Source organism: Alternaria dauci, chromosome 6 (assembly GCF_042100115.1).
Source record: "Alternaria dauci strain A2016 chromosome 6, whole genome shotgun sequence".
Lineage (NCBI taxonomy): Eukaryota > Fungi > Ascomycota > Dothideomycetes > Pleosporales > Pleosporaceae > Alternaria > Alternaria dauci.
In genome coordinates this window covers 1,041,777-1,066,428 of record NC_091277.1, presented here as the reverse complement: position 1 = coordinate 1,066,428, position 24,652 = coordinate 1,041,777, and the positions used below count along the sequence as shown (strand labels likewise).

At 52.9% G+C, this 24,652-nt stretch overlaps 7 protein-coding genes across 7 annotated transcripts; 3 read left to right on the top strand and 4 right to left on the bottom strand.

The window, feature by feature from the left end:
• Nucleotides 1-1,819: 1,819 nt before the first annotated feature.
• On the bottom strand, nt 1,820-3,585 carry ACET3X_006703 (uncharacterized protein; the record flags this gene model as incomplete). Its single annotated transcript, XM_069452862.1, has 5 exons — nt 1,820-2,133; nt 2,188-2,405; nt 2,622-2,695; nt 2,758-3,134; nt 3,183-3,585. 5 exons carry the CDS (start codon nt 3,583-3,585, stop codon nt 1,820-1,822), a joined length of 1,386 nt encoding a protein of 461 aa, XP_069305471.1.
• Nucleotides 3,586-6,041: 2,456 nt separating this feature from the next.
• Nucleotides 6,042-7,584, top strand: ACET3X_006702 (uncharacterized protein). Its single transcript, XM_069452861.1, has one exon. The coding sequence runs from the start codon at nt 6,327-6,329 to the stop codon at nt 7,104-7,106; it is 780 nt and encodes a 259-aa protein (XP_069305470.1). The 5' UTR covers nt 6,042-6,326; the 3' UTR covers nt 7,107-7,584.
• A 512-nt stretch (nt 7,585-8,096) lies between these two features.
• Nucleotides 8,097-9,707, top strand: ACET3X_006701 (uncharacterized protein; the record flags this gene model as incomplete). Its single annotated transcript, XM_069452860.1, has 1 exon — nt 8,097-9,707. One exon carries the CDS (start codon nt 8,097-8,099, stop codon nt 9,705-9,707), a length of 1,611 nt encoding a protein of 536 aa, XP_069305469.1.
• Nucleotides 9,708-10,259: 552 nt separating this feature from the next.
• ACET3X_006700 (uncharacterized protein) lies at nt 10,260-12,495 on the bottom strand (the record flags this gene model as incomplete). The annotated part of the gene is made up of 5 exons (XM_069452859.1): nt 10,260-10,390; nt 10,480-11,058; nt 11,105-11,482; nt 11,530-11,753; nt 11,804-12,495. 5 exons carry the CDS (start codon nt 12,493-12,495, stop codon nt 10,260-10,262), a joined length of 2,004 nt encoding a protein of 667 aa, XP_069305468.1.
• Nucleotides 12,496-13,324: 829 nt separating this feature from the next.
• On the bottom strand, nt 13,325-14,065 carry ACET3X_006699 (uncharacterized protein; the record flags this gene model as incomplete). Its single annotated transcript, XM_069452858.1, has 1 exon — nt 13,325-14,065. One exon carries the CDS (start codon nt 14,063-14,065, stop codon nt 13,325-13,327), a length of 741 nt encoding a protein of 246 aa, XP_069305467.1.
• A 1,715-nt stretch (nt 14,066-15,780) lies between these two features.
• On the bottom strand, nt 15,781-17,724 carry ACET3X_006698 (uncharacterized protein). The gene is made up of 4 exons (XM_069452856.1): nt 17,506-17,724; nt 17,390-17,451; nt 17,110-17,339; nt 15,781-17,061 (listed from the first exon to the last, which is right to left on the bottom strand). Exons 1-4 carry the CDS (start codon nt 17,573-17,575, stop codon nt 15,975-15,977), a joined length of 1,449 nt encoding a protein of 482 aa, XP_069305466.1. The 5' UTR covers nt 17,576-17,724; the 3' UTR covers nt 15,781-15,974.
• Nucleotides 17,725-17,822: 98 nt separating this feature from the next.
• ACET3X_006697 (DNA-directed RNA polymerase II subunit RPB1) lies at nt 17,823-24,292 on the top strand. The gene is made up of 3 exons (XM_069452855.1): nt 17,823-18,565; nt 18,631-23,486; nt 23,551-24,292. Exons 1-3 carry the CDS (start codon nt 18,209-18,211, stop codon nt 23,564-23,566), a joined length of 5,229 nt encoding a protein of 1,742 aa, XP_069305465.1. The 5' UTR covers nt 17,823-18,208; the 3' UTR covers nt 23,567-24,292.
• The last annotated feature ends 360 nt before the right edge of the window (nt 24,293-24,652 follow it).

Here is a 24,652-nt window from a genome sequence, read left to right as displayed (position 1 = left end):
ACCTCCGGGTGTGGATTTAAGACAGGTCGTTTCGTAATTGCGATAGGTATCAATAATGGATGACGTAGACATAGGGAACTGCTTCACATCACCCTGCCTCCAACCAATCCAAACTTTGATAGAATTTACAGGCGAACGCAGTATGCGATGGAGTGGGTCACCAAAGGTGACAAAGCGACTACCTGTATGTCTTGTGGAGCACTGGCAAGCTCATCACGCATGACCGAGCGCCTCCCGCGACACGGTCAGGAAACTGAAGTAACGACACAGAAGGCTTTGTCGCCAATGACACCCTTGAAGGGGTCATTAATCCCGCATTTACCGAAAATTCCGGTACCTACATGGCCAGTTCCAGGTTAACGGCTATTTCCTAATCGGTTGTAATGCTTTTTGTGAACCGTCCAACACGGTACTTGGCATGCGAACAATAATGTCATCAGAGCTGCACAGACTCCTTTTTTGTATATAGACTCACCTCCCGCTATGGCTATCTGATTGTTCTATCTTTGGAATTCTGAGATTCCCTTTGCCTCATCGCTCTTCTCAGTCTCCCTTTTCAGCATGGCGGCTTTCGACCCAACCAATGTCGACCTTACAACAGCCAACCAGGCAGAAGTCATCTGCTATTTCGCACTTGGCGAAAATGAGTACAACGGTCAGCTCGGTGCGCGTATATCATCCATATTCGTCATCGGCTTTGTCTCAACAATCACCACGTACTTTCCGGTCATCGCCCGCAAGAAGCCGTCTTGGAAGATTCCCTTTGGTCTATACACTTTTGCACGCTTCTTCGGCTCAGGTGTGATCGTTGCTACAGCCTTCGTTCATCTACTGGATCCAGCATATGAGGCCATCGGTCCGGGCAGTTGTGTAGGAGAAAGTAGAGGCTGGGCGGAGTATCCTTGGTGCGCTGCGATCGTACTGACATCCATCATGGCTGTCTTTTGCGTAGATCTGGGTGCAGAAGTATACGTCGAACGTAGGTTTGGTGTCACAAAGGATGAAGCTAGCGTTTTGAATAACGCATTCCTCCGCTTTGATGGAAACACCAATCCTGCAGCAGAAGTCATAGACGCCGAGTCTTATGCCTCAACGCAACACCAGGATCAAGACCGTCGGAAAGACACAGTCAGCCTCCACAGCAAAAGCTCTGCATCTTCAAACATGACATCTTCAACAGCAGATCGTCTGTCCTTCACCCAACAAATAGGCGCTTTCCTCGTTCTGGAATTTGGAATCATCTTCCACTCGGTCATCATCGGTCTGAACCTCGGTGTTGTTGGCGACGAGTTTTCAACACTCTATTGTGTCCTTGTGTTTCACCAGTCCTTTGAAGGCGTTGGCATTGGTGCTCGGTTATCTAATATTCCCTTTCCTCGGAGTAAGAGCTGGATGCCATGGGCTCTCTGTGCTTTATATGGTCTCACCACGCCCGTTTCCATTGCCATCGGGTTGGGCGTCCGCACAACGTATCTACCTGAGAGTAAGGTTAGCATGATGGTGCAGGGTATTTTGAATAGCGTTAGTGCTGGGTTTCTGATATATAGTGGGTTGGTGGAGTTGTTAGCCAAGGATTTTCTGTTTGATAAAGAAAGGACGAAAGAACTCGGGAAGTTGGGACTGGCAGTGGCTTATGTCTTCATAGGAGCTGCGACCATGGCGTTCATTGGTTATTGGGCATAGTCCGGTCTGTATTGCTTCGTTGTGTTTTAAAGGCACGAGAGCGCAAGTCAGGAAGTAGTCAGGAAATACTCTGACCATTTTCGATTTGTGAATTCATCTTGATAGGGTATCGAAGCACCTCACGCGCCCCTTTGCTTCATTCAAAGACTCGGTTTTCGGTCTCCCTGGAGGGGTATAAGGCCTTTAGTTCCTGGAGGTCTGCAATAACCTGGTCGATCTGACTGGCATCCTTTAAAGAGACCACCTGCTCATAGATGTTCGCTACCCGGAGATCCCAGTCCGATGTCCCTTCCAAAGAACCATCCGACGATCCCCGGTACGACTCCAGCATGGAGAAATTGTCTGAAGCCCCCAGGACTGTGCGCGGGGAGTGGAACTCTAAAGCAAAGGGCGGCGAACTTAGGGTCGAGCTGGGCGAGTGGGGAGACAGCGGTAAAGGACGATCAGGGGCTACAACTGGTTAGTCTCCAATTTCCTTGACATCTATACATGGTCGTAACCTACTGTTAGGTGGGTAGTCCCTCGGTCCACCAGGAGAGCCGAGTGATACAGACCTCGTGGCAGTCTCAATAATCATTCGCTCCCTCTGTTCGCGTAACGAAGGCGGCAACGCATCGTCTCGCGGAAGGACAGGTTGAGAGGACGAACGCGTCGGCGTCAAGAACTGAAGCATTGCTTCTTCGATAGCGGCTTGTTGCTTGATGATGGTGGTACGACACTCCCTAGAAGATCTCAATGTCAGTGTCCGTATTTGAAGGGCAGCATGCATGTCCGAAAAGATCCGGATTAATGACTGCTGCCAGTAGGTTGAGGAAGTGTGATGCGAAGAAGGCCCTCGCATATTGAACATTCTGTGACACCAGGTATTGCCTGGGTGACGCAGGTTTTCGATGCGGTAGCTTCTTCGCAGTTGGGCTGTTGTAGGTGGTTTAGCGTACGTTGGGCGGACATCGAGGACGTCTCGACAAAGCTCTTCTAGGCAGTGATTGTTGAGGCGAGATAGGTTGTAGCCCTGGGACTGGCATTAGTTTTGAAGCTCTAGCGGTGTTCGAAGTAAGGATTCAGGAGCCCCACACGGTCGACTCCTAGCTCGCGAAGGTGCTTCTTGGCTTCTTTGAAGTTCTCGTCGCTTTCCTTGATCCAGTATCCGAATAAGGAAAGGTGTACGTCTGCAATGGTCATGTTACGAATCTCGGCAGCGAACCTCTTGACATCTTCGGGTGTGAGATTAACGTGGAGAGACTCGTGGCGCTGATGGTGGTTACGGTTGCTAGGTGGCGTGCGAGCACGATCGTGGACGACATGCGTGTCTTTGGACTCTTGAAACTCTTCTTTGTAATTCATATTGCCGACGGTATCGTTGTATTCGTATTGGGCGTAGCCACCAGGTTCGGTAGTAAGTGTCGTGGTGCCATCGGTTCCAGGTGCTTGAAGTTGCGCGAACTTTCGGTCTACGGTTGTGTCAATTCATATCTGTCCAGTCGATCAGATGTACTCACGACGCTCTAGGATCTCTACTTCTTTCATTGAGCCTGCAGGGCTAATGATCTCAGTAGAACTGGCGAGAGTGACTGGTTCAACGGTGCACTCGGCCTCAACGCTTTCATCGTCGTCCGCTGACTCAGAGTTCACAACTGTTGCCAACGGACTACTGCTAGCGACGCTACTGCGAATACCGCCGTCGCGGCCGAAGAGACTTCCCAACTTCCTGATGCTGCCTTTACGAAAGGTTTTGCGCTGACATTGATCGCCACCAGTGTCGCTCTTGCTCTCTTCGCTTTTGCGCGGCGCTCGGACAAAGTTCTCTTTGCGGTAGGAGTTTTTCTCTGAACTTTGGGATCGGACATAGAGCGATGGCACTTCGGCCGGTGAGAAGTTTGTCGCGGCCAGAGTTGCACGCATTGCTGCATGCGGGAAATCCATGCTTTCAATTCGTCGCGGCGTAGGTGTGCGATGATTAAGACAGCGTACCGAAGGGGTGAAGTCGAAAAGAGCTGGCGGCTATAGATGTGTTGCGCAATAGACTACGTGAACGCGACCGTTAAATTGCAATCGCGATTGAGTGCGCGGCTTGTGCGCCGATATTGAAAAGTGAAGGTGAAGGTGAAGTGGAGACAAACTAAGTAGAGTCAGCGAACAAGTCTTACACCAAGCCTGTAATAATCTGTCAACCTCCAAATCCTTCGTAGAACACAAGGTCTAGTGGGACGTTAGATAACTCATCTTCCATATATCGGTACTGGTTGTAGCCAGTGACACATCTTAGCACAATATGCATCTTCGATTAGTCTGACACGATCTAGTTCATTAGAATATTTCTGATGTCATAATGAATTGTCCCTTCGAGAAATTCTGCTGCTTTCAAAAGCTCAATGTGTTAAGCCTGGTAGTTCATCTACACATATGGTGGATAGCTGAACCAGTAAAGAGCTTGAGGTTAGCCCTCTCTTCCCGACGCCAGGGAGCAGATGCATTCAAGGAGATCATATCGGCAACATATGTGGTATAGATCAGATAAGAAGATAGGAAGAGTCAGCTCATGGTGGTCTGGAAGATAAATCTTGTTAATAAACTTTGGTTCTGATTGTGAAAGGAACCAGCTGTACAACATTTCGACTGGGCGAGCGAGTATGAGGAATTTGGAACTCTATATGACTAGCCATAATCACCTCCGCGGAACCTCATACTAATAAGCTCGAGTATGTTTGAGTTATGTGCACCTTATCTACAACAGACTCCAGGTACGCACGATGGCCGTGCCACTGAGAAAAAGGGATTGCCATGATCGATCGAGACCATATGGTGAAATCTCGCGATACAAACGATGGGAGACATCCGCAGTGTTGAAGTCATTTGACGGCTTCAGTCTTTAGTTACGATCAAGCCAACAGGATGTGCGAAGATGAATTGAGAGCGTTTAGCGATCAGATGAGGTTTTCGAGAGACAGATGTGCAAGACGACCTCGGAAGGTAAAGGCATGATAACGGCCCGTGCTGGTGTTCGGAGCTGCTCCCGCGCGGCAGAGATTGCCTGGGCCATATCTTGGACCTGCACCTTCCTACTCTTCGCTGAAAGGGCCGATTACAGCATCACGTAGGATCGACTTCTCCCGGTGTATAGCCGTTGTCAGTCAAGCTTCACCTGCATGCCGTTTCTTCTTGGGTCTCGTCTCGGCGATGCTGATCCTTCTGACGGCCCGAGCTCCTTGGCCGCGGCTGGTAGGATGCAAGATTTCCTATCAAACTACCCGAACGGCTTGAAAGTAATCTGCACAACTCATCGCTTACGTCGGCCCCTCACTCAGGCGCATCGGATTAATCTAAAAAGACTCTTTCATGCACCCATTGCGTCTACAACTGGTATGGCATCAGTACGCTCGTGCCAGTAGCCTGCATGGATCAGCTCGCACGGCGCTTATACACGTTACACAACTACACACTGCACGACGGTTTCTGCCGTGAGCAAGATCAGCTATACCCACTTTTCGAGGCCGCCTTGATATTGCGGCGCAGTCGTCAACCTGACACGAATTACACTGCCCTAACTGCTCTGTCGTGATAGAGGACGAGATGCTGGCAGACCTTCGACCACTCAGCTCATGGGGGCCAACTCTGATCAGCGAACTGATGATCCTAGCTCTGGGCTGAGCGCCTCGGGAACGAGAACAGGAGGAGCCTGATGGCGACGAACCATACACGAGAACGTCTTCTTCTTCTGGTCTGACCATGGGATCGGAACATCTGCCTACGTCTCAAAGCAGACAGCGATCGTGCTTAGTTGAAGGGGCTTGCAAGCTGGAAAGATGCTTCGTGGAGCTGATTCGCTAGACCATGCAACAACGTCGAGCGAATGGGGGCTGCGAGCCGCCATCCTCGACACCAAACCACGGCAGCAGACCCTAGCCGTTCAGGACAGCACCCGATGTTGGTTCACGTCTTGATTCCTCATTGTTGGCATTGTCTATGCCGCAGGCGCTGCTCTATATGAAATTGCGGCGTGGTTGATGCAACTTGTCCGCTGTCAACCAATGACACGCTGACATTAGCGCCTCCGCCAGTTGGGTCGCCAATCATTCCCTACTTAGCCGCATATCCAACGTCCTTCACCCTCTAGTAGGTTTCCGTACCATGTCGCAACGGCGGGGTTAGTACACGCAGGCGGCTCTCGAGTCTTGCCAACGCGTATACTCTAACGGCGTAGCTCCACCGTTGCCACTTCAGTAGCATGCGATGCGCAGATAGATCTGTCAGCGCTGCAATCCGAGTGGTACGCATCGTCGCGGCGCGGATGACGCGTGTGGTGTGCTTTCATATAAACAAAAAGTGTAGCCTGCAGGCCTCAGGTGGCACCGCTTTCAGCCCTCTGTTATCGTTCTGTTTCGTTTCGGGGCGCAGCCCTTGGTCTCTCCCATTTGATTTACCCCGTTGACCGGTCTCGTTGCTACGCCGCAATAACCTTCTTTCGGTAACTGCGTCTGTCTACGGGTGCCGCCTTCTTTTACATCCTTCGCCGCCGCCATTCCCGTGCTTCTTTTCGAACTGTGCGTCTCGTTCGCACGACTGCATCACGCCTACGCGATTTAAAATTACTACCCTTATTCAAAAGCTTGTCTCAAACTTGGCACCGTCACACCTTGATAGACATGGCTACACTCTCTGTGCCGTCGCCTAACCTGGGCTCAGCTTCATTGGGTGACAGCATCCACAGGCCACTCTCCACCCATGGCTTGCCAAAGCAGCCGCGTACAATGTCACCCGAACGACCACATCGGTTTTCAGCGAAGAGCTATCCTCCTCCAGCTCTTGTCCACACTCCCATGACACCACAGTCGTTGGGCCCAATGTCCCCCCCTCCCATGTCAGCAAAGTCCTTTGGGACTTTCATCGACTCGGAGCCATCGACACCAGCCTACTCACCAAGGATGGATCACGAGTGGAACGACTCGTCTGTGGTCCTTGTCCGACCTATGTCTTCGTCCTCGGAGCCATCCAGCCCTACTGAGCCCGTATGGCGCATGCTGCAACCACTGCCAGTAAAGGCTCCGCCCAAGCCCAAGGCCATTGCCGCAAGTCCTAAATCTACACAAGCAGCCACTACCACCAAGGAGGTCTCAGCCAATACTTCGCTCTCATCACATCCTACTAAACACGCGAGGTACACGAGCCGTCCACAGGAAATCAAGCTCGCAGATCCATCGCAGCAAGACCATACCCCAAAGAGTGAAGATATCGGAAAGGACGACGAGAAGAAGCTACAAGAACAGGCTGACACCACTCCCACCGCGGCGACCTTTGGTAAACTGGCGACAAAGATGAAGTTGATGCTACGACGGAAGAACACAAACGCAAAGAAAAAAGAGAAGAAGAAGAGGCAGTACGAAGAAGTCGACCGCATCGAGGACGTCCACTGGACAGAAATGTGACGATCATTTACGAGAAAACAAAGCGGACGCATTGCTTTGTCGAAGTCTGTTAGTGCTGTTCTCATTGAGGAGAGTGGACGTGTTGGAACGGACTATCCACAGGGAGTGTGTTGCTCGGAAGCGAGTCACACTCGCGTGGCTAATAGGAACACTGAAGCTATGATCGGGAAGAGGGCGTTTCGTCATCCACGAGTGTGTATAGTCGCCTTTGAGTCTCCTGGTGGAGGCCTATTGTATGGCGGTGATCATTGGGTTGGGGTCTTGTCGTCACACATGGAGACTGCTACCTATACTTGTCAAGTCAGGTTAATGAGCGCTGTTCACCACGATCACTCTCATCGGCGTATATGTGGCGTATTTGATATATATGGGAGAATCTGGGAGGCGTTTTGGATTTTCTGCTTTCTATGAGTTGCACAAGCGAGTAAAGTCGATACCCAATCCTTACAATAGCCTGTTAGTAGCAACTACATCTTTCCAGCTCCCAAGCTTCTTGCGTTTGGTGCCGGTGCCGACAAGACCAGTCACATTTTCTAATGCCACTCGTTGCTACCGAATTAAAGACCTGAATGAGCCGTGATCATCTGAAGCGTCAAATCGTTGCCAAGCTCTGCTCGATTCTTCCATGGGAAAGAGCGATCAAGTTAGCGCGTGCACAGACCCAACCCGAAACTCCACAACACGCAAGAACCCTAACACATCTCGTCCAACTTGCAGTATCACACAGCTTTTGCAGGCATAATGATTCCAAGACGGTTAGGAAGCGCTGTACGGCTCAAGTGCGCAGTCAAGGCACAGCCTCAAACCCAGTTGCAGAGGCCACTAGCAGCGGCAACCCGCACTCTGCGAGTACACACAGAGGAACGCGTTCATACAAGTCTGGCATCACGTGCCATCGAGCAAACGCGGCAATTGCACTCACGTTCTGAATGCTCCGGATTTCATGGCAAAAACACTCTCCGCAACAACGCAAGATGGAAACAGCCAACCATGGACCCCACAACTACCATTCTGGAGTCCGGCTTCCCAACCAAAACCGTACTTGTTCTTCTCGTGCTCGGCGGTTTAGCATACTACTTTGTCGACATTGTAGAAACGGACTGGACAGATAGTGTCTATGCGGCTTTTTCATCTGGCGATGAAGCCTCCGCCCTTGCGATACCTCTCCATTTCTACAGCTCCCGTGAGGAGCTCCAACATGTGCTTGACTATCACATGCCGGACCCCAGCGCTCCACTCAAGGATCCTACTGTCATCAAGTTGTTTTCCGACCTGTTCGACAAGTTGTGCTTTGGATGGATGATGACAGAGGACGATGCGAAGAGGGGTGTTGAAGGTATGGAGGGCGTACAAATGCCCGTCACACACGGATGTCGCTACCGCAGCAACGAGCCTTGTGAAGACTACTTCGCATTGGGGACATCACCAGGCCCAGGAGACAAGCTATGGAATTACTGGGCGGTGCTAGATGGGCACGCAGGACGCCACACGGCATTCTTCTTGCAATCGACATTGATCCCCGTGGTCAGCTCCGCTCTGGCCAGCCTGTCGCAATTCGCTTCGAGCCCAGAAGTTGAGTCCACAATGAAGCGTGCCTTCCTCAACGTTGACAAAACAATCATGGACCGAGCAAAGACTGCAGCAAACTGGTTCCCTGCCGCAAATGGCGCCGCAATCGTTACTCTTACCCCAGCCTTCTCAGGTTCCTGTGCTCTCCTCGCAGCCTTTGATCCCCACACCTCAAGATTGCGTGTAGCATGCACGGGTGATTCTCGCGCTGTGCTTGGCCGCTGGGACCCGACTACAGATTCCTACACTGCCATTCCCTTATCAGAAGACCAAACCGGATTCAATGCCAAAGAAGTCGCGAGATTGAGCCAGGAACACCCAGACGAGTCCGTCATTGACCCCAAAACAGGCCGTATGCTGGGCATAGCAGTGACGCGGGCTTTTGGCGACCATCGCTGGAAATGGGATAACGAGCTTGTCAAGGCTGTTCAGTACAAGTTCTGGGGTACCGCGCCAAGACCGGGTAGTAAAACCCCTCCGTACATGACTGCGGAACCTGAGATTACGGAGACGGAAGTTGTGAGACGGGAACCCGGCGATGGGAAAGGCAAGAGCGACTTTATGATCATGGCTTCTGATGGTCTTTGGGATCGCATTTCGTCTGAACATGCTGTCGAGTGTGTTTCTAGGTACTTGGCTGCTCGAGAGCGAGGTCGGGGATCAGTCAAACAGGATCCGGAGTTGCTGGCCAACCCACCCGTCTTCCCTACCACGCTTTCCTCTCTCGATCCTGGTATTACTGTCGACCCCGAACAGGGCCAAGAAGTAGATTGGAAAGCAACGCCAGAGTACTTCGCCATTGAAGATGAGAACGCAGCTGTTTGCCTGGCCAGGAATGCCATGGGTGGGAATCGGAGAGGCTTGTTCTTGGGTATCCTAGCGGGACCGGAGCCATTGAGTCGCAACGCTGTGGATGATACTACGATCATGGTGGTTTTCTTCGATAAGCTGGGCGATGGCAAGGGAGAAGGAACGGGAGCGGCGAAGAAGAAGATGGAGAAGAAAGAGAAGAAGTGGTGGTGGCCGTTCTGAAAGGGGAGGCCGGATACTTGAGAAAGACAGAAAATTCGGAGAAGGCATATTCTTTCCATTCTCTGATTTCAGACTACTGAATGGGGGTCCAGAGGGTGTATGGAAACCCCATTCCATGAGATAATGTGTATGAACAAGCAGAGTAGTGATATCCCCATTCCCAACTCTCAACGCCCACTGCCACCCCAAGCCATGCAAATGCTACTAAGCAGTTTCTTCCGCAGTTGGAAGCAACAATACGGCACACAAAGCCGATTGATCTCAGAAACGTGTAACAACCTCGCCTGCCTCCTTAATTTGAATAATTTCTCATCATCGTTATCATCGTCATCACTTCCCACTGTTGCCCGGGCGGCAGCTAATAGACACGTAACAGGAGTGAGCATGAGAAAAGCATCTTGCGTTCCCAAGGCCCCTTGCCCATTTTCCAGAACATACACCTCGTAGCCGACGTTGGTTACTTGCATATACGACACCAAATCTGTCTCTGCAAGCCATAACGACTTATTGGGTCATCTTGAGGGCAGAGATGCATGTCAAAGCGTTGTGATACTACTGTAGGAAGTCTCTTTGAACATTGATGAAAGCACCAGAACCGCCGTCGTCGGCGAGTTCGTTGACTAAGGCTTCGGTCTGCTGGATCAGGCGTTCGAGAGCGGCGGAGGACGATTTGCCTAGAGAGACTGTGGCATATTAGCGTAGGTCCTCCTTGTAAGCGATACCCAGGATAGGTTATTCAGAGATGTTTGTCGTCTTTGGATCATGAACGTACCTAATATGGCGCTGTTGAGTTCTTCAGCTACTGGAGCACGACCAGATATCTCCAGCAATGGCGCTAGCGAGCTTTCCCGTGCATCTGGATAGGCAATGAGAGCGAAAGTGTCTTCAAGCGCCCGCTTGACTTCCCGTCTTGGGTCATTTGCGAATTCGGATTTCAGCTCCATGCCATAAGCTATCGTCTCACTCGTTGCCCGTTCGCTCTTGGCCATTTTGTCTTCCATGTCATCCTCGTCTCCATCTTCCAACTCGTCGTCTTGATCCTTGTTGTCCCAACTTGGTGGTGGGTTATGTACACCTAATTGCTCATCAAGCTCCATCTCGAAATCGTACTCGTCAGTAGCAGTTGAGTTACGCTTATTGGCTGTTGAGGCGGTCGATGGTTTCGAGGATGACGCTGGTGCAGATTGGCACTGTGCGTTCAACTCTCCGCATCGCCGGATCATTTCGATGAACTTTCGGCAGCGGAGTTTGAAGTAAATGTTCTCGTTGTCGCGGAGCACCGAAGGGTAGTATGCGCTTGTATGCTTGAGCGCCTTGTCGATATCGCCCTCGAGGATTGCTGTACGTATTTCTGAACCCTGTCAGCTTATCGTCCATAGACTTGTGAACGCACTTACTTTGCCGGTTCAGCGCATCAAGGTCTTCCACTTCCGTGCGATATGGAACGTCTGCCCCTTCATCGTTTGCAAGCGCTCTGGCTTCCTCAACAATCTCGTCCGAGAAAGCTCGTGCTGTTTCTACGTAGCCATCATGCGCCAAGTACTGTCCTACTAGCCGGTGGATCAGCGCGTCCTCGCCGCCCAGTACAACACTCGCTTCGGTCTTGGTTCGAGCGATTTCAGCTTGGATAGCTGCCTTCTCATCCTGCACCATTTTGTCGATGTCGAAAGCAAAGGGTTCCTGACCGAAATTGACGCGGACCGTCTCGCCGGGCTTCTTCATGCCGACCGTAGGATAGTATGGCACGTTGAGTTTCAAGTCTCGGAACGCCGTCCCTGGACTTGTTAGTGCTATCCAAGTCGTCCCCATCGAATGTGCTTACCCAACATGTGCCCGTTCTTGGTGAAGAAGGCGGTATTTGTCCGGAAGTTGATGCCACAGCCGATGACGTCCAGCGTGCCGAACTTGGGGCCATATGACTTTCCGGAGGTGGTATTGCTGAAGATTTGCCCATCGTCGCCATGGTACGCATACGAGTCGGGCTCCCAACCCGGTATCCTACTGAGAGCAACCTTTTGTGCAGAGAAGCCAATTCCGATCATTCTACTGTATCGTGAATTAGAACGTATCTAGTCCGCATCAAGAATTACACATACCCGTCTTTGCCCTTGGAGATAACCGTCATCTCGTAGTAGTAAATCCCACACTGCCGCGGCATAGGAAAGTCGGCCCGTACCGATGCCGCTTCATCGTGTGTCTTCTGGGTGCCTGAGAACTTGGCTTGCCTTCCGCCATCCTCAAGCTCTAGTTGAAGGAACCTGTCTGCGTCGTTCCATCGTGTTGGCCATGGCGCCACCGGCTCGTCCACAACAGGCGCGCGCTCCACCACCTCGTGCGTGAGACCTCGATGCGATGGCGCCATCTTGTGCAGATTGGTGCTGCTGGAACTAGTAGAGAGCGAGGCCGCATTTGACGAGTGTGTTGATTTGTAATCCCTCTGAGCTGCCAGCTTCGCTTTGTGCACCTCTTGCAACTTCTCGGCGTGCTTGGACCCGCGCAGGTAGGAGGGCACAAAGAATGGAGGTATATCTTGAGCCGACCCTCCCATGCCATGCCAGTATCCAGATTGGCTGGAGTACGAGGGCAGTAGCCCACCGGACCTTCCGAAACTCGTAGACATGTGACCGTCGGCGTCGATGGAGCGAGAGAGGCGGTTCGGGTGCGATGTCGAGGCGCTGTTGGCGAGATGCGCAAAGGCACCGGATCGGGTGGGTTGCTGGAATGAGCTGTTACTGCCTGCTGATCCGGCGGCCGCGACCCTGGCGTAGCTGTCCCGACGAGCGTTCATGACGAGCGATAGTGGCGTTGAACAGCTACCACTGTGCCCGCGGTGACGTTTTGAAGCGACGACAGCAGGAAGTCGCGCAGAGTACGCGAGTAGCAATGGCCGGGCGGGTAGTGGCAGTGCTTGGCCAAGTTGGAGAGGTCCAACCGTGTACAAACGCGTGGACTAAGCTGTGGATGGTGCCGAGTGAATGCGGTACGCTGTGTTGGAAGGTGCCAACGCTTCTCGGGCAGGAATCAAGGGCATTCGGGCTTCTGTGAAGCTATCGTCACAGATACATGCATCATTTGATGGGCATGGGGCTTTGCGGCAGGTAAAGTTGGCGATGGGGTGCAGGGCAAGTTGTACGTCAATCAAGGTCCATGGCCGGAGGTTTGGATCGAGCCGAGCTATCGGTGGAGATCCCCGCAGTCACCAACGGGGACGATACCGCCGTCCAGGTCACACTCACATTGGCCCCGACATGGACGCCAGACGCATAGATGATGCACTTTTATTCAGATGTTAATATTTGATTCTCTCAGAATGTGCTATACAAAGCCCCCTTTTCCCTTCGCTATTCGAGAACCATGTCTGTCTCGATTACATGTAGCTGTCCAGCGACAGCGTGCTTTCTGCACCATACACCATGCTGCCGGTGGCAAGCCGTGGAAAGTCCTAAATTACGCCGTTTACATAGTGATGCAATGCGCTCCGTGAACGCCGAACAAGACAAAGGAAGCAAGTTGATGTAAAAAGACATGTCGCAAGAAATAAAGTGATGTGAGGCCGCGGCAGGCGCAAGCCGTATTACGAGTTCGTCAAGGAAGACAAGACCAATAACGCGCATGCTTCAGGCGGGTATGGGAGCCGGGGAGCTTGCCATGCCATTCATGGCTGCCGGTCCTGGTGTACCGTCGCCATTGAGTCCGCTCTTGTCGCTGATCGCGCTGCTCTCGTCCTTCAACTTGGAGTCGCTAGTGCCAGTGCTGTCACTCTTGACATCGTCGGCAAAGGCGCCTTTGCGGCCTGGCTGATATGTAGGCACTTGCCACATGACGCCGGTGAAGCTGCGGACCTGGAATCCCTTCTTCTCCCATCGGCGGCACTTGGCCCCTGACCTGTCAAGGGCACGCAGGCGCTCGTTGATGGCCCCCAGGTTTGCCTTGGGCCCCGCTTTGTTGATGGCTGCGGGTGTTGGGAAGGGCCCATTTGAGTTGGGGTCGTTGATCATGTCGCCCATCTTCTTTCGCTTTGGCCCTGGCTTGGCCTTGGGTTGCTTGGGCGGTGTCGCGCCGTTTGAGCCAGCCTCCATTTGCGCAGCACTCCGCTTGGTGCCGGGCTTTGGGCCCTTCTTCTTGGCGGCGGCAGGAGCGAGCGACGAGGGCGTGCTTCCGTCCATGTTGGCGGTTGAGTCGGCGGGCGTGGCAGCGGGCGTGGGTTCGTTGATCTGCGGCGCTGGTGTTGGCGGAGACGGCTTGGCCTCTTCCTTGGGTGGTGGTGGCGGTGATGTAGGCTGGTGCGAGAATTTGCTCAGGTGGTCTGGTGACAGCTTGAGAGTGACGACAAAGGTCTTTGGTGATTTCGTGGTCATGTTCGCGTGCAGACCGACGCGGTGGTGATGTGTGTGTAGGTGGCTGCAGCGGACAGTGGCAGAGCGGGTGTTGGGGGTTTGGCCTGCAGCGGTGAGGGCGACAGACAGTGGCTCTGCCTGTCAGCGCGTTGGCGTCTCGGTGGCTAGGGGGAGCAAGCCTGGTGAGCCGTGCTTCAGGTAAAGTCGAGAAGGTATCGTCGAGCGGATGAAGCGCGCCAATGCAAACAGGTGGGAGGGGATGGAGACGGGGATGGGAAGGGAGAGGGTGTGGTGGTGAAGGTTGTTGCCGCAAAGGCAAAGAAAGGGCTTCTTCGGCCCAGCTGGGGGTCGTCGGTGTCCCAGATCATATTGGTCGCTAACGTCTTGCTCTTCGCTGCCGACACTCACAAGAGGTGCCCGCAGGTGAGGACGCACGGGCCAGACACGCTAGCCCCGTTTAGATGTCTGGATATGCTGCAACAAGCTGATTATGTCCTTGTTGGCATCGGATTATCACTTGCGCATTCCCTTCTCACTTGCCGTCCGCCTGCTTGCTGTGTCCATCCTGTTGTTCGCGTTCTGCTGAGAGGTCCGTGTGGCATTGAAGCTAAATTGCGCGTCCCAATCCAACGGCGGTAGAGAAGCATCGCGCATCGCCCACCTCAGTAGCCCAAACATTCTTTCGTCCGAGACCATCAAGCCCCCCTTGGAAGACTTGGAAGACGCCTCTGTACTCGGCCTTTCCTTGCGCTTTCATTCCTTGCGTTTTCATTCCTGGCCGCACTGCATCGCGCCTTGCATCCTCGTCCATGCTCGTACTGTGCGAGTCTCAGCCCGTACATTACCGCTGACTCTCCTGCATCGCCCCTTGGCCTGACCATGATCCGCAACCAAGAAAACCCGCCGACAGCCAATGCCAAATGACGTTTGTAGACACACCGCCGGCCCTGCTGTAGCTCGCATCGCAGCTCTCCACAATTTCCTGCCATTGGTCTGAGGTTGCCATCATCGAAGTGACGCGAATTCCTGTTTCATCACCGTCTACGCATAGTGAGGCGACGCAACGCCAACCGAAGTCGACCCGTGTCAACATTTGCGCAGTGAGACACGCTTCCGCGGTTGCTAGCAAATGAGCTCGCCTTTGCGCCGTACCAATCTTCTTGTGCCTCGAACATAGGGGGCATATCTCATGTCAAAAACACCAACGTCTAAATCACACCGAATATTCTCAAGGTACGGTTGACCCAGTCACGACCATGGAAAGGTGGGTTCTTGGTTACCAGAACACTAACAGGCCTTGACCAAAATACGAAGAAACAAATGGTAAGGATGACGTGAAAATTCCACCGTGTCAGCATTTGGTGCGCTGCCATTCTTCTCGAACTGTAGATAGCTAGGTATCGTCCTGGTGATGTATGATCCATTTTGTTGAGTTGGGACATACGGAGACTCTTCAGTTTTCAAATAGCTTCCTTATAACGCACCGTTTTAGTCACTTCATATTCAGATGATATGATGCACCAAGTTAAAGTTTAGGGCTGGAATTCCTACTCAAGATAATCACTTCACCCGTGGAATGTGTAGCAACTCTACCAGAATCTTGAACACAGCCGCTACGTTCACCGTTCAAGACAAATTTATATGCATCAGTGATGTGCTCGGATTTAGAACGCTCGTGAAAACACAATCACTATGTCAATACTCAAGTCTCAGTGAACGATGAAGCAAAGTTGTGAACCGAATTGATTGATTTTTGGTACTGTATTGGCTATGTCGCCTTTTTGTCCCCTGATGCGGTAGACTTTGGCTCAGGTAAACGCTCATCTAAAATTTGTTAGTGTAGCGCCCCTTGACATGATGCAAGACATGCCCAATCGCTTGTCTCATATAACTTTGCGGTAACGTAGTCGGAAGTCGCTTCCTGTTGCAATCATCCGGCTCGCCGTCTCTTGGTACCGTTCACTGTGGTACCATTAGCTCTTCGTGCCTCATTATCACTGACTGCCACCTCATCGTCGTTCATCCATTCTCTGCCAGCACCAGGACTGCGCCGTCTGAACTGACCAGCACCGACTGCCACGACTTCGTCCTCACTATCGCTAGCCTCGACATCCAACAGTACGGGCATCCTGAATTCTGCATCTCCTACAGCCGGTCCGAACTCTGTAGCCGAGGTCTTAACTGGGTCTACGGTGAGGACATCGACTTCTTCGTCTTCGGCGTTTAGACGTCGCTTGTGCAGCTCTTCTAGAGGCTGTATGTCAAACTCGTCTTCGCGCTCAATGTATTCTACGTTCTCTTCTACCTCGACGAAATCTGGTGCGAGGGCAGACCAGCGTTGGGGCTGGAGAATGGACCAGAGCCAGACGCGGCCAGAGTCCACTCCGACGGCAGCGACAAAAGGTCGGAATGGGTGCCATTCGACCACAGACAGCTCCTCCTTGGTGCCTTCCAGGATTTTGACCAAACTACCTTGTCCACGTTCCCATACGTAAATGTGATGATTCATCCAGGTAGAGGCAGTGACGTATTCGCCTGAAGGGCTAAAGGATACATGGTTCCACGAAAGCCTCTGTACAAGATCCTGGAACTTGTGTTCAACTTCGAGCTGGAGGGTGTCAAAGTCCAACTTTGGGTCGCTCAGGTCAGGCAAATGAAGCGTCCTGACGATACGATCGCTCGAGTTGAGTACGACGTCTCTGCCCGATGGCGTCAAGCGAATGTAGACGATGATGTTGTTGGTGACCCTGAAAGAGTAGCGTACTCGATGCGTCTCGGTTTCTATAATGTTCAGCCACCCCTTGTTTGTGCCTGCTATGATGTGTTGGCCAGTGGGCGAGAAGAGCGTCATCGTGGTCGTCTGCTTAGCATCCTGGACCGTCTGCTTCTCGGAAGCGTTCTCGCGTTCTATGTCGGTCCGGTGGGGCGCGGACGATAGGGAGTGCTTGACGGGGACTTCCTGGGACATGTCGACGATGACCGGCTGATCTTCGAAGAGGGCAGCCACAAAGACCATGCTGGGCTGGATTTAGCCGGCGGCCTGTAGGCATCATGTATGCACTTACTGGTTCTTTGGGTGCAGCTCTGCTATGAAGATGGCTGCCTCGAAGCGGACAGTGCGCACCCGCGAGCCATCCTTCAAGTCCCATAGCACGCACTTCCAGTCCTGCCCGGCACTGAGAAGGTAGCGGTCGTTCGTGGACCAGCTGAGCGACTGGACTTGGCGCGTGTGGCCGCGAAGCTTGCGCGCGACGCCATTTGTCTCGATGTCGAATATGACGACTATGCCGTCGTGCTTGAATCCAATCAGCGGAAATCACATGTAAGGGCGTGACATTCGCGTACCCGTCCGGATGCAAGCAGGTCGCCGCGGTGGCTGAAGCGGATTGACGTGGAATGGCCGCTGCCTATGCGCTGTGAGTCACTGCAGTGCATAAGTAAAGCAGACGTGTGGAACTCACGTAGGCGGCCAGTGATGACATCGGGGCAGTCCTGCGCGAGGACAAAGGGATCAACCAGCGAGAGATTCATGGTCGTGCACTGCAGACAGCGGGGTGTGCAGAAGAGGAAGCTCAGTTGGCAGCATCTTCGCAGACGCGACGGCTGTTATCCATGAAGTGAGAGTCTGGCGCGCAAAGTGAAAGTTGAGCGGGCACTGCGAATCAATCAATCAATCCGCTCTCGTCGGCCCTGTCGAGCGCGGTCGGCACGTGAGGGCCCACTAGTGCGGATGCGGCAGCGAGCGTCTCTTTGTCGCCTTCTTGCTTCTACCAGAGCCACGCCCTCACCACCACCCCACCCGCCATCACCAACGGCCGCTCCTTCATATTTAGAGCGCGTCTTCCCCCTCGCCGACCCCAACAGTGCTCACCGGAGCGCTTTTAATACGCGCGCCCGCCTCCCGTCTCGAGGCGCGCCCCGGCGAGCCCCCGACCCCCGTACAGCCCTTTTCCACGGGCGCCACTCTTCGACCGCATCTCTTCTCGCGCGCGGCGCGCAGTTCTCCATTTAGCATCAGCACCAGCCGTCGACATAGCTACAACGGCAGCTCAGTCCACTACTTAATACGCGGAGGAACCGCCCGGCGTGGCCACCGCGACCGCCGACCGCTAGACAGGTCTCCAGGCTTCCTCTCACCCGCAAAACCCTTCCACCGCCGCCAACATGCCTCCGGGCGCGCCCCAGGTGTCCAAATGTCCGCTCCGGACCATCAAGGAGATCCAGTTCGGGCTGCTCTCTCCCGAGGAGATCAAGGCCATGAGCGTCGTCCACATCATCTATCCCGAGACCATGGACGAGCAGAAGCAGAAGCCGCGTGAGCAAGGTCTCAACGACCCCAAGCTCGGCACCATCGACCGCATGTACTCGTGCGCCACGTGCAAGGAAGACATCCAGACCTGCCCCGGTCACTTTGGTCACATCGAGCTGCACACACCCGTCTTTCACGTCGGTTTCGTCGTCAAGATCAAGAAGCTCCTCGAGACCGTCTGCCACACCTGCGGTCTCATAAAGGCTGACTTCGTAAGTCTTCCCGCGTGAAGACAGAGACTTCAGTCGCTTGCATTTTGTGCTAACTACAATATCAGAACCATCCTGACTGGGCGGCCGCCGCAAAGACCAAGGATGCGAAGAAGCGTTTCGATAAGATCTGGCGCATGTCCAAGGGCAAGACCGTGTGCATGCAGGACGTAGATGACGGAAGTGACAAGAGCAAGATTCCCAAGATTCCCCACGGTGGCTGTGGCAGCAAGCAACCTGACTCTATCCGCAAGGAGGGTTTGAAGCTCACAGGCACCTGGAAACAGAGCAAGAAGGACGACGATGACGGCCAAGGTGACCGCAAAGAAGTCATTACACCAAAGCAGGCACAGACCATCTTCAAGCTCATGTCCGACAACACACTCGCTCTGCTCGGCTTGAACGCCGACTACGCACGCCCCGAGTGGATGATCCTTGATGTCCTGCCAGTGCCCCCACCTCCGGTTCGCCCTAGTATCTCCGTCGACGGTACTGGCCAGGGTATGCGTGGAGAGGATGATTTGACATACAAGTTGGGAGATATCATCCGCGCCAACGGTCGTGTCGCAGAATGTCAGCAGGAGGGCTCGCCTGCTCACGTAACAGCCGAATTCGAGGCTCTCGTCCAGTACCACGTTGCTACCTACATGGACAACGACGCCAATGGTGTTCCACAGGCCATGCAGAAGTCTGGCCGTCCGCTCAAGACTATTCGTGGCCGATTAAAGGGCAAGGAGGGCCGTCTTCGTGGTAACTTGATGGGAAAGCGTGTCGACTTCTCCGCACGTACCGTCATCACTGGTGACCCTAATCTGTCTCTGGACCAAGTTGGTGTACCGCGATCCATTGCACGCACTCTGACCTACCCAGAGGTTGTCACCAAGTTCAACATCAGCAAGCTGACAAACTTGGTACGCAACGGACCCAACCAGCACCCTGGTGCCAACTACGTCATCAAAGCCGACGGTGTTCGTCTCGATCTGAAGCACAACAAGAACCTCGACGATCTGCGGCTACAATACGGCTGGAAGGTCGAACGCCATATTGACGACGACGATGTCATCATCTTCAACCGTCAGCCCTCTCTGCATAAGGAGTCTATGATGGGACACCGCGTCAAAGTCATGCCCTACTCCACCTTCCGTCTCAACTTGTCGGTCACATCACCCTACAACGCCGATTTCGACGGTGACGAGATGAACCTTCACGTCCCCCAGAGTGACGAGACTCGCGCTGAGGTTCAAAACCTGTGCATGGTTCCCAAGCAGATTGTGTCGCCGCAGAAGAACCAGCCCTTGATGGGTATCGTGCAGGACACGCTTCTTGGTGTTTACAAGATGAGTCGTCGTGACAACTTCATTCCTATTGAACAGGTCATGCCTATTCTCATGTGGGTACCTGATTGGGATGGTATCGTTCCAGAGCCAGCCATTCTGAAGCCTCGCCCTCTCTGGACTGGCAAGCAGATTATCAGCATGGCTTTCCCACGCGAGGTCAACATTGAGAAGAAGGAAGCCGACTCCAAGCCGAGTGCGTACAACGATCTCGTCGACAAGTCATTCTGTATCAAGGGCGGGCAACTGCTTTTTGGTCAGGTCACAAAGAAGATTGTTGGTGCCTCTGCCGGCGGTGTTATCCACATCATCTTCAACGAGCTTGGACCAGATGCGGCAGTCAAATTCTTCAATGCCTGCCAGCGCATTTGCAACTGGTGGCTTCTTCATTACGGTTTCAGTTTCGGTGTGGGTGACACCATTCCGGATCCTGCTACCTCGGACAAGATTGCCAACGAGATTGCAAAGTCCAAGGCCAAGGTCGAGGAGATCATTGAAACAGCCACCAAAGATGCGCTCGAGCCTATGCCTGGTATGACGATTCGTGGTACATTCGAATCCAAGGTACAGAAGTTCCTCAACGAAGGTCGTGAGGGCGGAGGTACCGCAGCTCAAACGAGTTTGAAGGATTTCAACAACGTCGTGCAGACTGTCGTTTCAGGTTCCAAGGGTTCCACTGTCAACATCTCTCAGATGGTTGCCCTTGTCGGTCAACAAGCTGTGGAAGGACAGCGTATTCCATACGGCTTCAAGTACAGGACACTGCCACATTTCTCAAAGGACGACTACTCGCCTGAATCTCGTGGTTTCGTCGAAAACTCTTACCTTCGCGGTCTCACGCCTTCTGAGTTCTTCTTCCACGCCATGGCTGGTCGTGAAGGTTTGATCGATACAGCAGTCAAGACAGCCGAGACTGGTTACATCCAACGTCGTCTCGTCAAAGCGCTCGAAGACGTCATGGTCAAGTACGACGGAACCGTGCGTAACTCCATGGGTGACATCGTTGAGTTCATCTATGGTGAAGATGGTTTGGACGGCGCCCACATTGAGAACCAGTCTATGGATATCATCATGGCATCAGAGGCCGATTTCGAGGCTGGGTACAAGCTCGACGTGCTTGGAACTGATCACCCAGAGATTCCAGTCACTAAGCTTGAGGGTGCTACCATGTTCCAGGGTGATGTGGAGGTCCAACGAGCTCTGGACGAAGAGTTTGAACAGATCAAGACCGATCGTGAATACCTCCGCGCCACTGCAAGCGACGAGGATCTGGAGTCCTTCCAGTTGCCTCTCAACATCCAGCGCATGATCAGGTCTGCTCAGGCGCGATTCGGCATCAACCCAGAGAAGGCTGTCAGCAACCTTAATCCTATCGAGACCATCAGACAAGTCAAGGAAACTCTCGAGCGACTGGTTGTCATTCGTGGTACTGACGAGCTTTCAAGAGAAGCTCAAGACAGTGCAACTTACTTGTTCAAATCCCATCTTCGCGCACGTCTTGCATTCAAGAAGCTTGTCGTTCAGCACCGCCTAAGCAAGGAGGCTCTGAACTACGTTCTCGGAGAACTCGAAGACCGTTTCCTCAAGGCCGCTGTTGCTCCTGGTGAGATGGTAGGTGTTCTCGCTGCGCAATCCATCGGTGAACCCGCTACCCAGATGACGCTCAACACTTTCCATTTTGCTGGTGTTTCTTCCAAGAACGTCACGCTTGGTGTACCTCGATTGAAGGAAATCTTGAACATTGCAGCCAACATCAAGACCCCATCCATGTTGGTTCGCCAGACAGATACAAAGGCCACCCAACAGGATGCCAAGCGCCTGCGAAGCACGATCGAGCTCACAACCCTCCGCTCCTTGACGCAAGCGGTCGAACTCTACTACGATCCTGATATTCAATCAACTCTTGTTGAAGAAGATCAGGACATGGTTGAGTCCTACTTCATTTTGCCTGAAGAAGACGAAGTCATCGAGTCACAGTCTAAGTGGTTGCTCCGTATCATTCTTGACCGCAAGAAGCTACTGGATAAGAGTATCACTATCGGCGAAGTTGCTAGCAAGATCAAGGAAGAGTTCAAGCCCAATTTGGCGGTTATCTTTAGTGACGAGAATGCCGACGAGCAGGTCATGCGTGTTCGTTTCATCTGGGACCAGAACCTTCAGAAAGATGACGAGGATGAAGACGAGCGTGACGAACGATGGATGCGCAAGCTTGAGAAGCATCTGCTCGACGATGTTACGCTACGTGGTGTACGTGGTATTGAGCGTGCTTTTATCCGAGACCACATCGTCACAGTTGAAATGCCAGACAGGTCTTTGGTGCACTCGAAGAGCAAGGACGAGTGCAAAGAGTGGGTGCTTGATACCACTGGTACTGCTCTGGCTGAAGTGCTAGCCATTGAAGGTGTGGATGCGACCAAAACCTATTCTAATTCTTTCATCGAGATTCTTGGTGTGCTTGGAATCGAGGCTGCACGTGCCGGTCTACTCAAGGAGCTGGGTATGGTTTTGTCCTTTGACGGTTCTTACGTCAACCATCGTCACATGGCATTGCTCGTCGACATCATGTGCCAACGTGGTCTTCTCATGGCCATCACCCGTCACGGTATCAACCGTAACGATACTGGTGCCCTCATGCGTTGTTCCTTCGAAGAGACAGTCGAGATTCTTCTTGAAGCGGCCGGCTTTGGTGAGCTTGATGATTGCCGGGGTGTGTCTGAGAACATTATGCTCGGTCAGCTGGCGCCTATGGGTACCGGAGAATTTGACGTTGTCATGGACAATGCCATGCTCCTCACCATGGTGGAGGACAACTCCAAGATGATGGGCGGTGCTGCTGGCGCTGGCAACTACCTCGACAACGGTGCTGCCACGCCGTACGACTTGGGATCTCCTACATACGAGGGTGGCATGGGCGTAGGCTCTTACGATCAGGTCTCGTTCTCTCCTATTGCTGCGGCTGGTGGAGGTGATGATCAAGGTGGCTTCACTGCCTACGGAGGCACATACGGAGGTGGTGGCTTCAGCCCGTATGATGGAGGTAGAAGTCCAGGAGGTTCAGGCTTTACTGGCATGTCTCCTGGCTTCACCAGCCCGGTGTCTCCAGGTTTCTCACCAACTTCACCCGGTTACTCGCCCACCTCCCCAGGAACTGCCAGCCCTCACTTCGCCGCCACATCACCTGGATATATGGCTTCGCCTACATCCCCGCATTACTCTCCAACTTCGCCTCGATACGGATCTCCTACATCGCCGTCGTACTCGCCCACATCCCCTGCTGGCTACTCCCCGACGTCGCCTCAGTACTCTCCTACATCTCCCAACTACAGCCCAACGTCTCCGACGTTCATGGGTGGCTCAACTTCCCCAGCGTACAGTCCGACATCACCACAGTACAGCCCAACTTCGCCGCAGTACAGCCCCACAAGTCCTCAATACCAGGCCAGCAGCGACAGGCGTTCTCCGACCTCACCGACGTCGCCGCAATACAGCCCGACGTCGCCACGCTACTCGCCAACGAGTCCGGCAGGCTCCTTTTCTCCAACGTCTCCGCGCTACAGCCCGACGTCTCCGGGCCCGGCCTACTCTCCTACGTAAGTCTCCTTGGTCATAGTTGTAGACACCACCCACGTACAGCGCATGCTAACTGGACCTCAGATCTCCAAAGCAATAGCTGGCTTGACGATGCAGGCAGGCCCGTTCCATCTTTTTTTTTTTTTTAGTTGTTTATGAAAATGTTTCGTCATTCTTGGAAAATGATCTGGGTGAACTCTTTGGTGAAGTTGCGCAAGCCCTCAACCCTGCTTGCCTACTTCCCTTTGTCAAGAGTTCACACTGACTCGATCCTCTCCACCCCATCACGGCTGGTCTCGTACGGCATGTCATGTTTGCAATGTGGTCGTTCCTTTGACTAGGCCCACGTCCGCCTCGCCTCTATCACATGATGCTGCTGAACGACTGATGGGCTTCTTTTTCTCGTTGTACAACACCACTATTACCGAAGCTGCCCTTTTTGGCGGCACCAAAAACCTGTTTTCCCGTCTTGTCACGCGGCTCAAGATTGCATACACACCCTCAAGTTTAGTGGGTAGTCTGGCGTTTAATCATTTGCTTTGCTTTCTGCCTTGATTTACACAACATATTTGCAACAAGCACAAAACTGCGAGGCGTCTGGGTGTGTGCCTTTTCATTGTAATCGGAGGTATTCAAGAGACGGACCATTTGCCAGTGTCAGGTTTAGACCATTCTTTTCCTTTTGCTAGCCCGCAACAAATTGCGCAAATGGGCTTTTCGCAGTTCATCTTGGTTGAGGAAACGAGACGAGGTCGTGATTTTTATGAGTGGCAGTGTTTAGGAAGGAGATTGAGACAAGAGTCGCACAAGCGGCATGAGTCGACAGACTAGATAATAAGAAATTTGACAATGTATTGTCATGCATAACTGTGCTGTGCATGCAGATGTGATGGTGTGCTATGTGAAGTGTGTCTGAGTCTAACAACTGTCGTTCCAAATGGGTATTGGCATTGGTGATGGCATTGGTGATGGCATTGGTATTGGTAGTGATGACGTTCCCTGCTAAAGATACAATGATAAAAGGCCGAGAAGAAAAGAGAGATGATGATGATGAAGGCGGGAGAAACAAACGCCGCAGTCCTAAAAGAAAACAAACCAATCCTCAGTATCTGGTGCTGGAGCTGACAGCCTCTATACATCAGACTCGAAGCTACCACTGGGCTCGAGCTCATCAAGCCTAAGATCA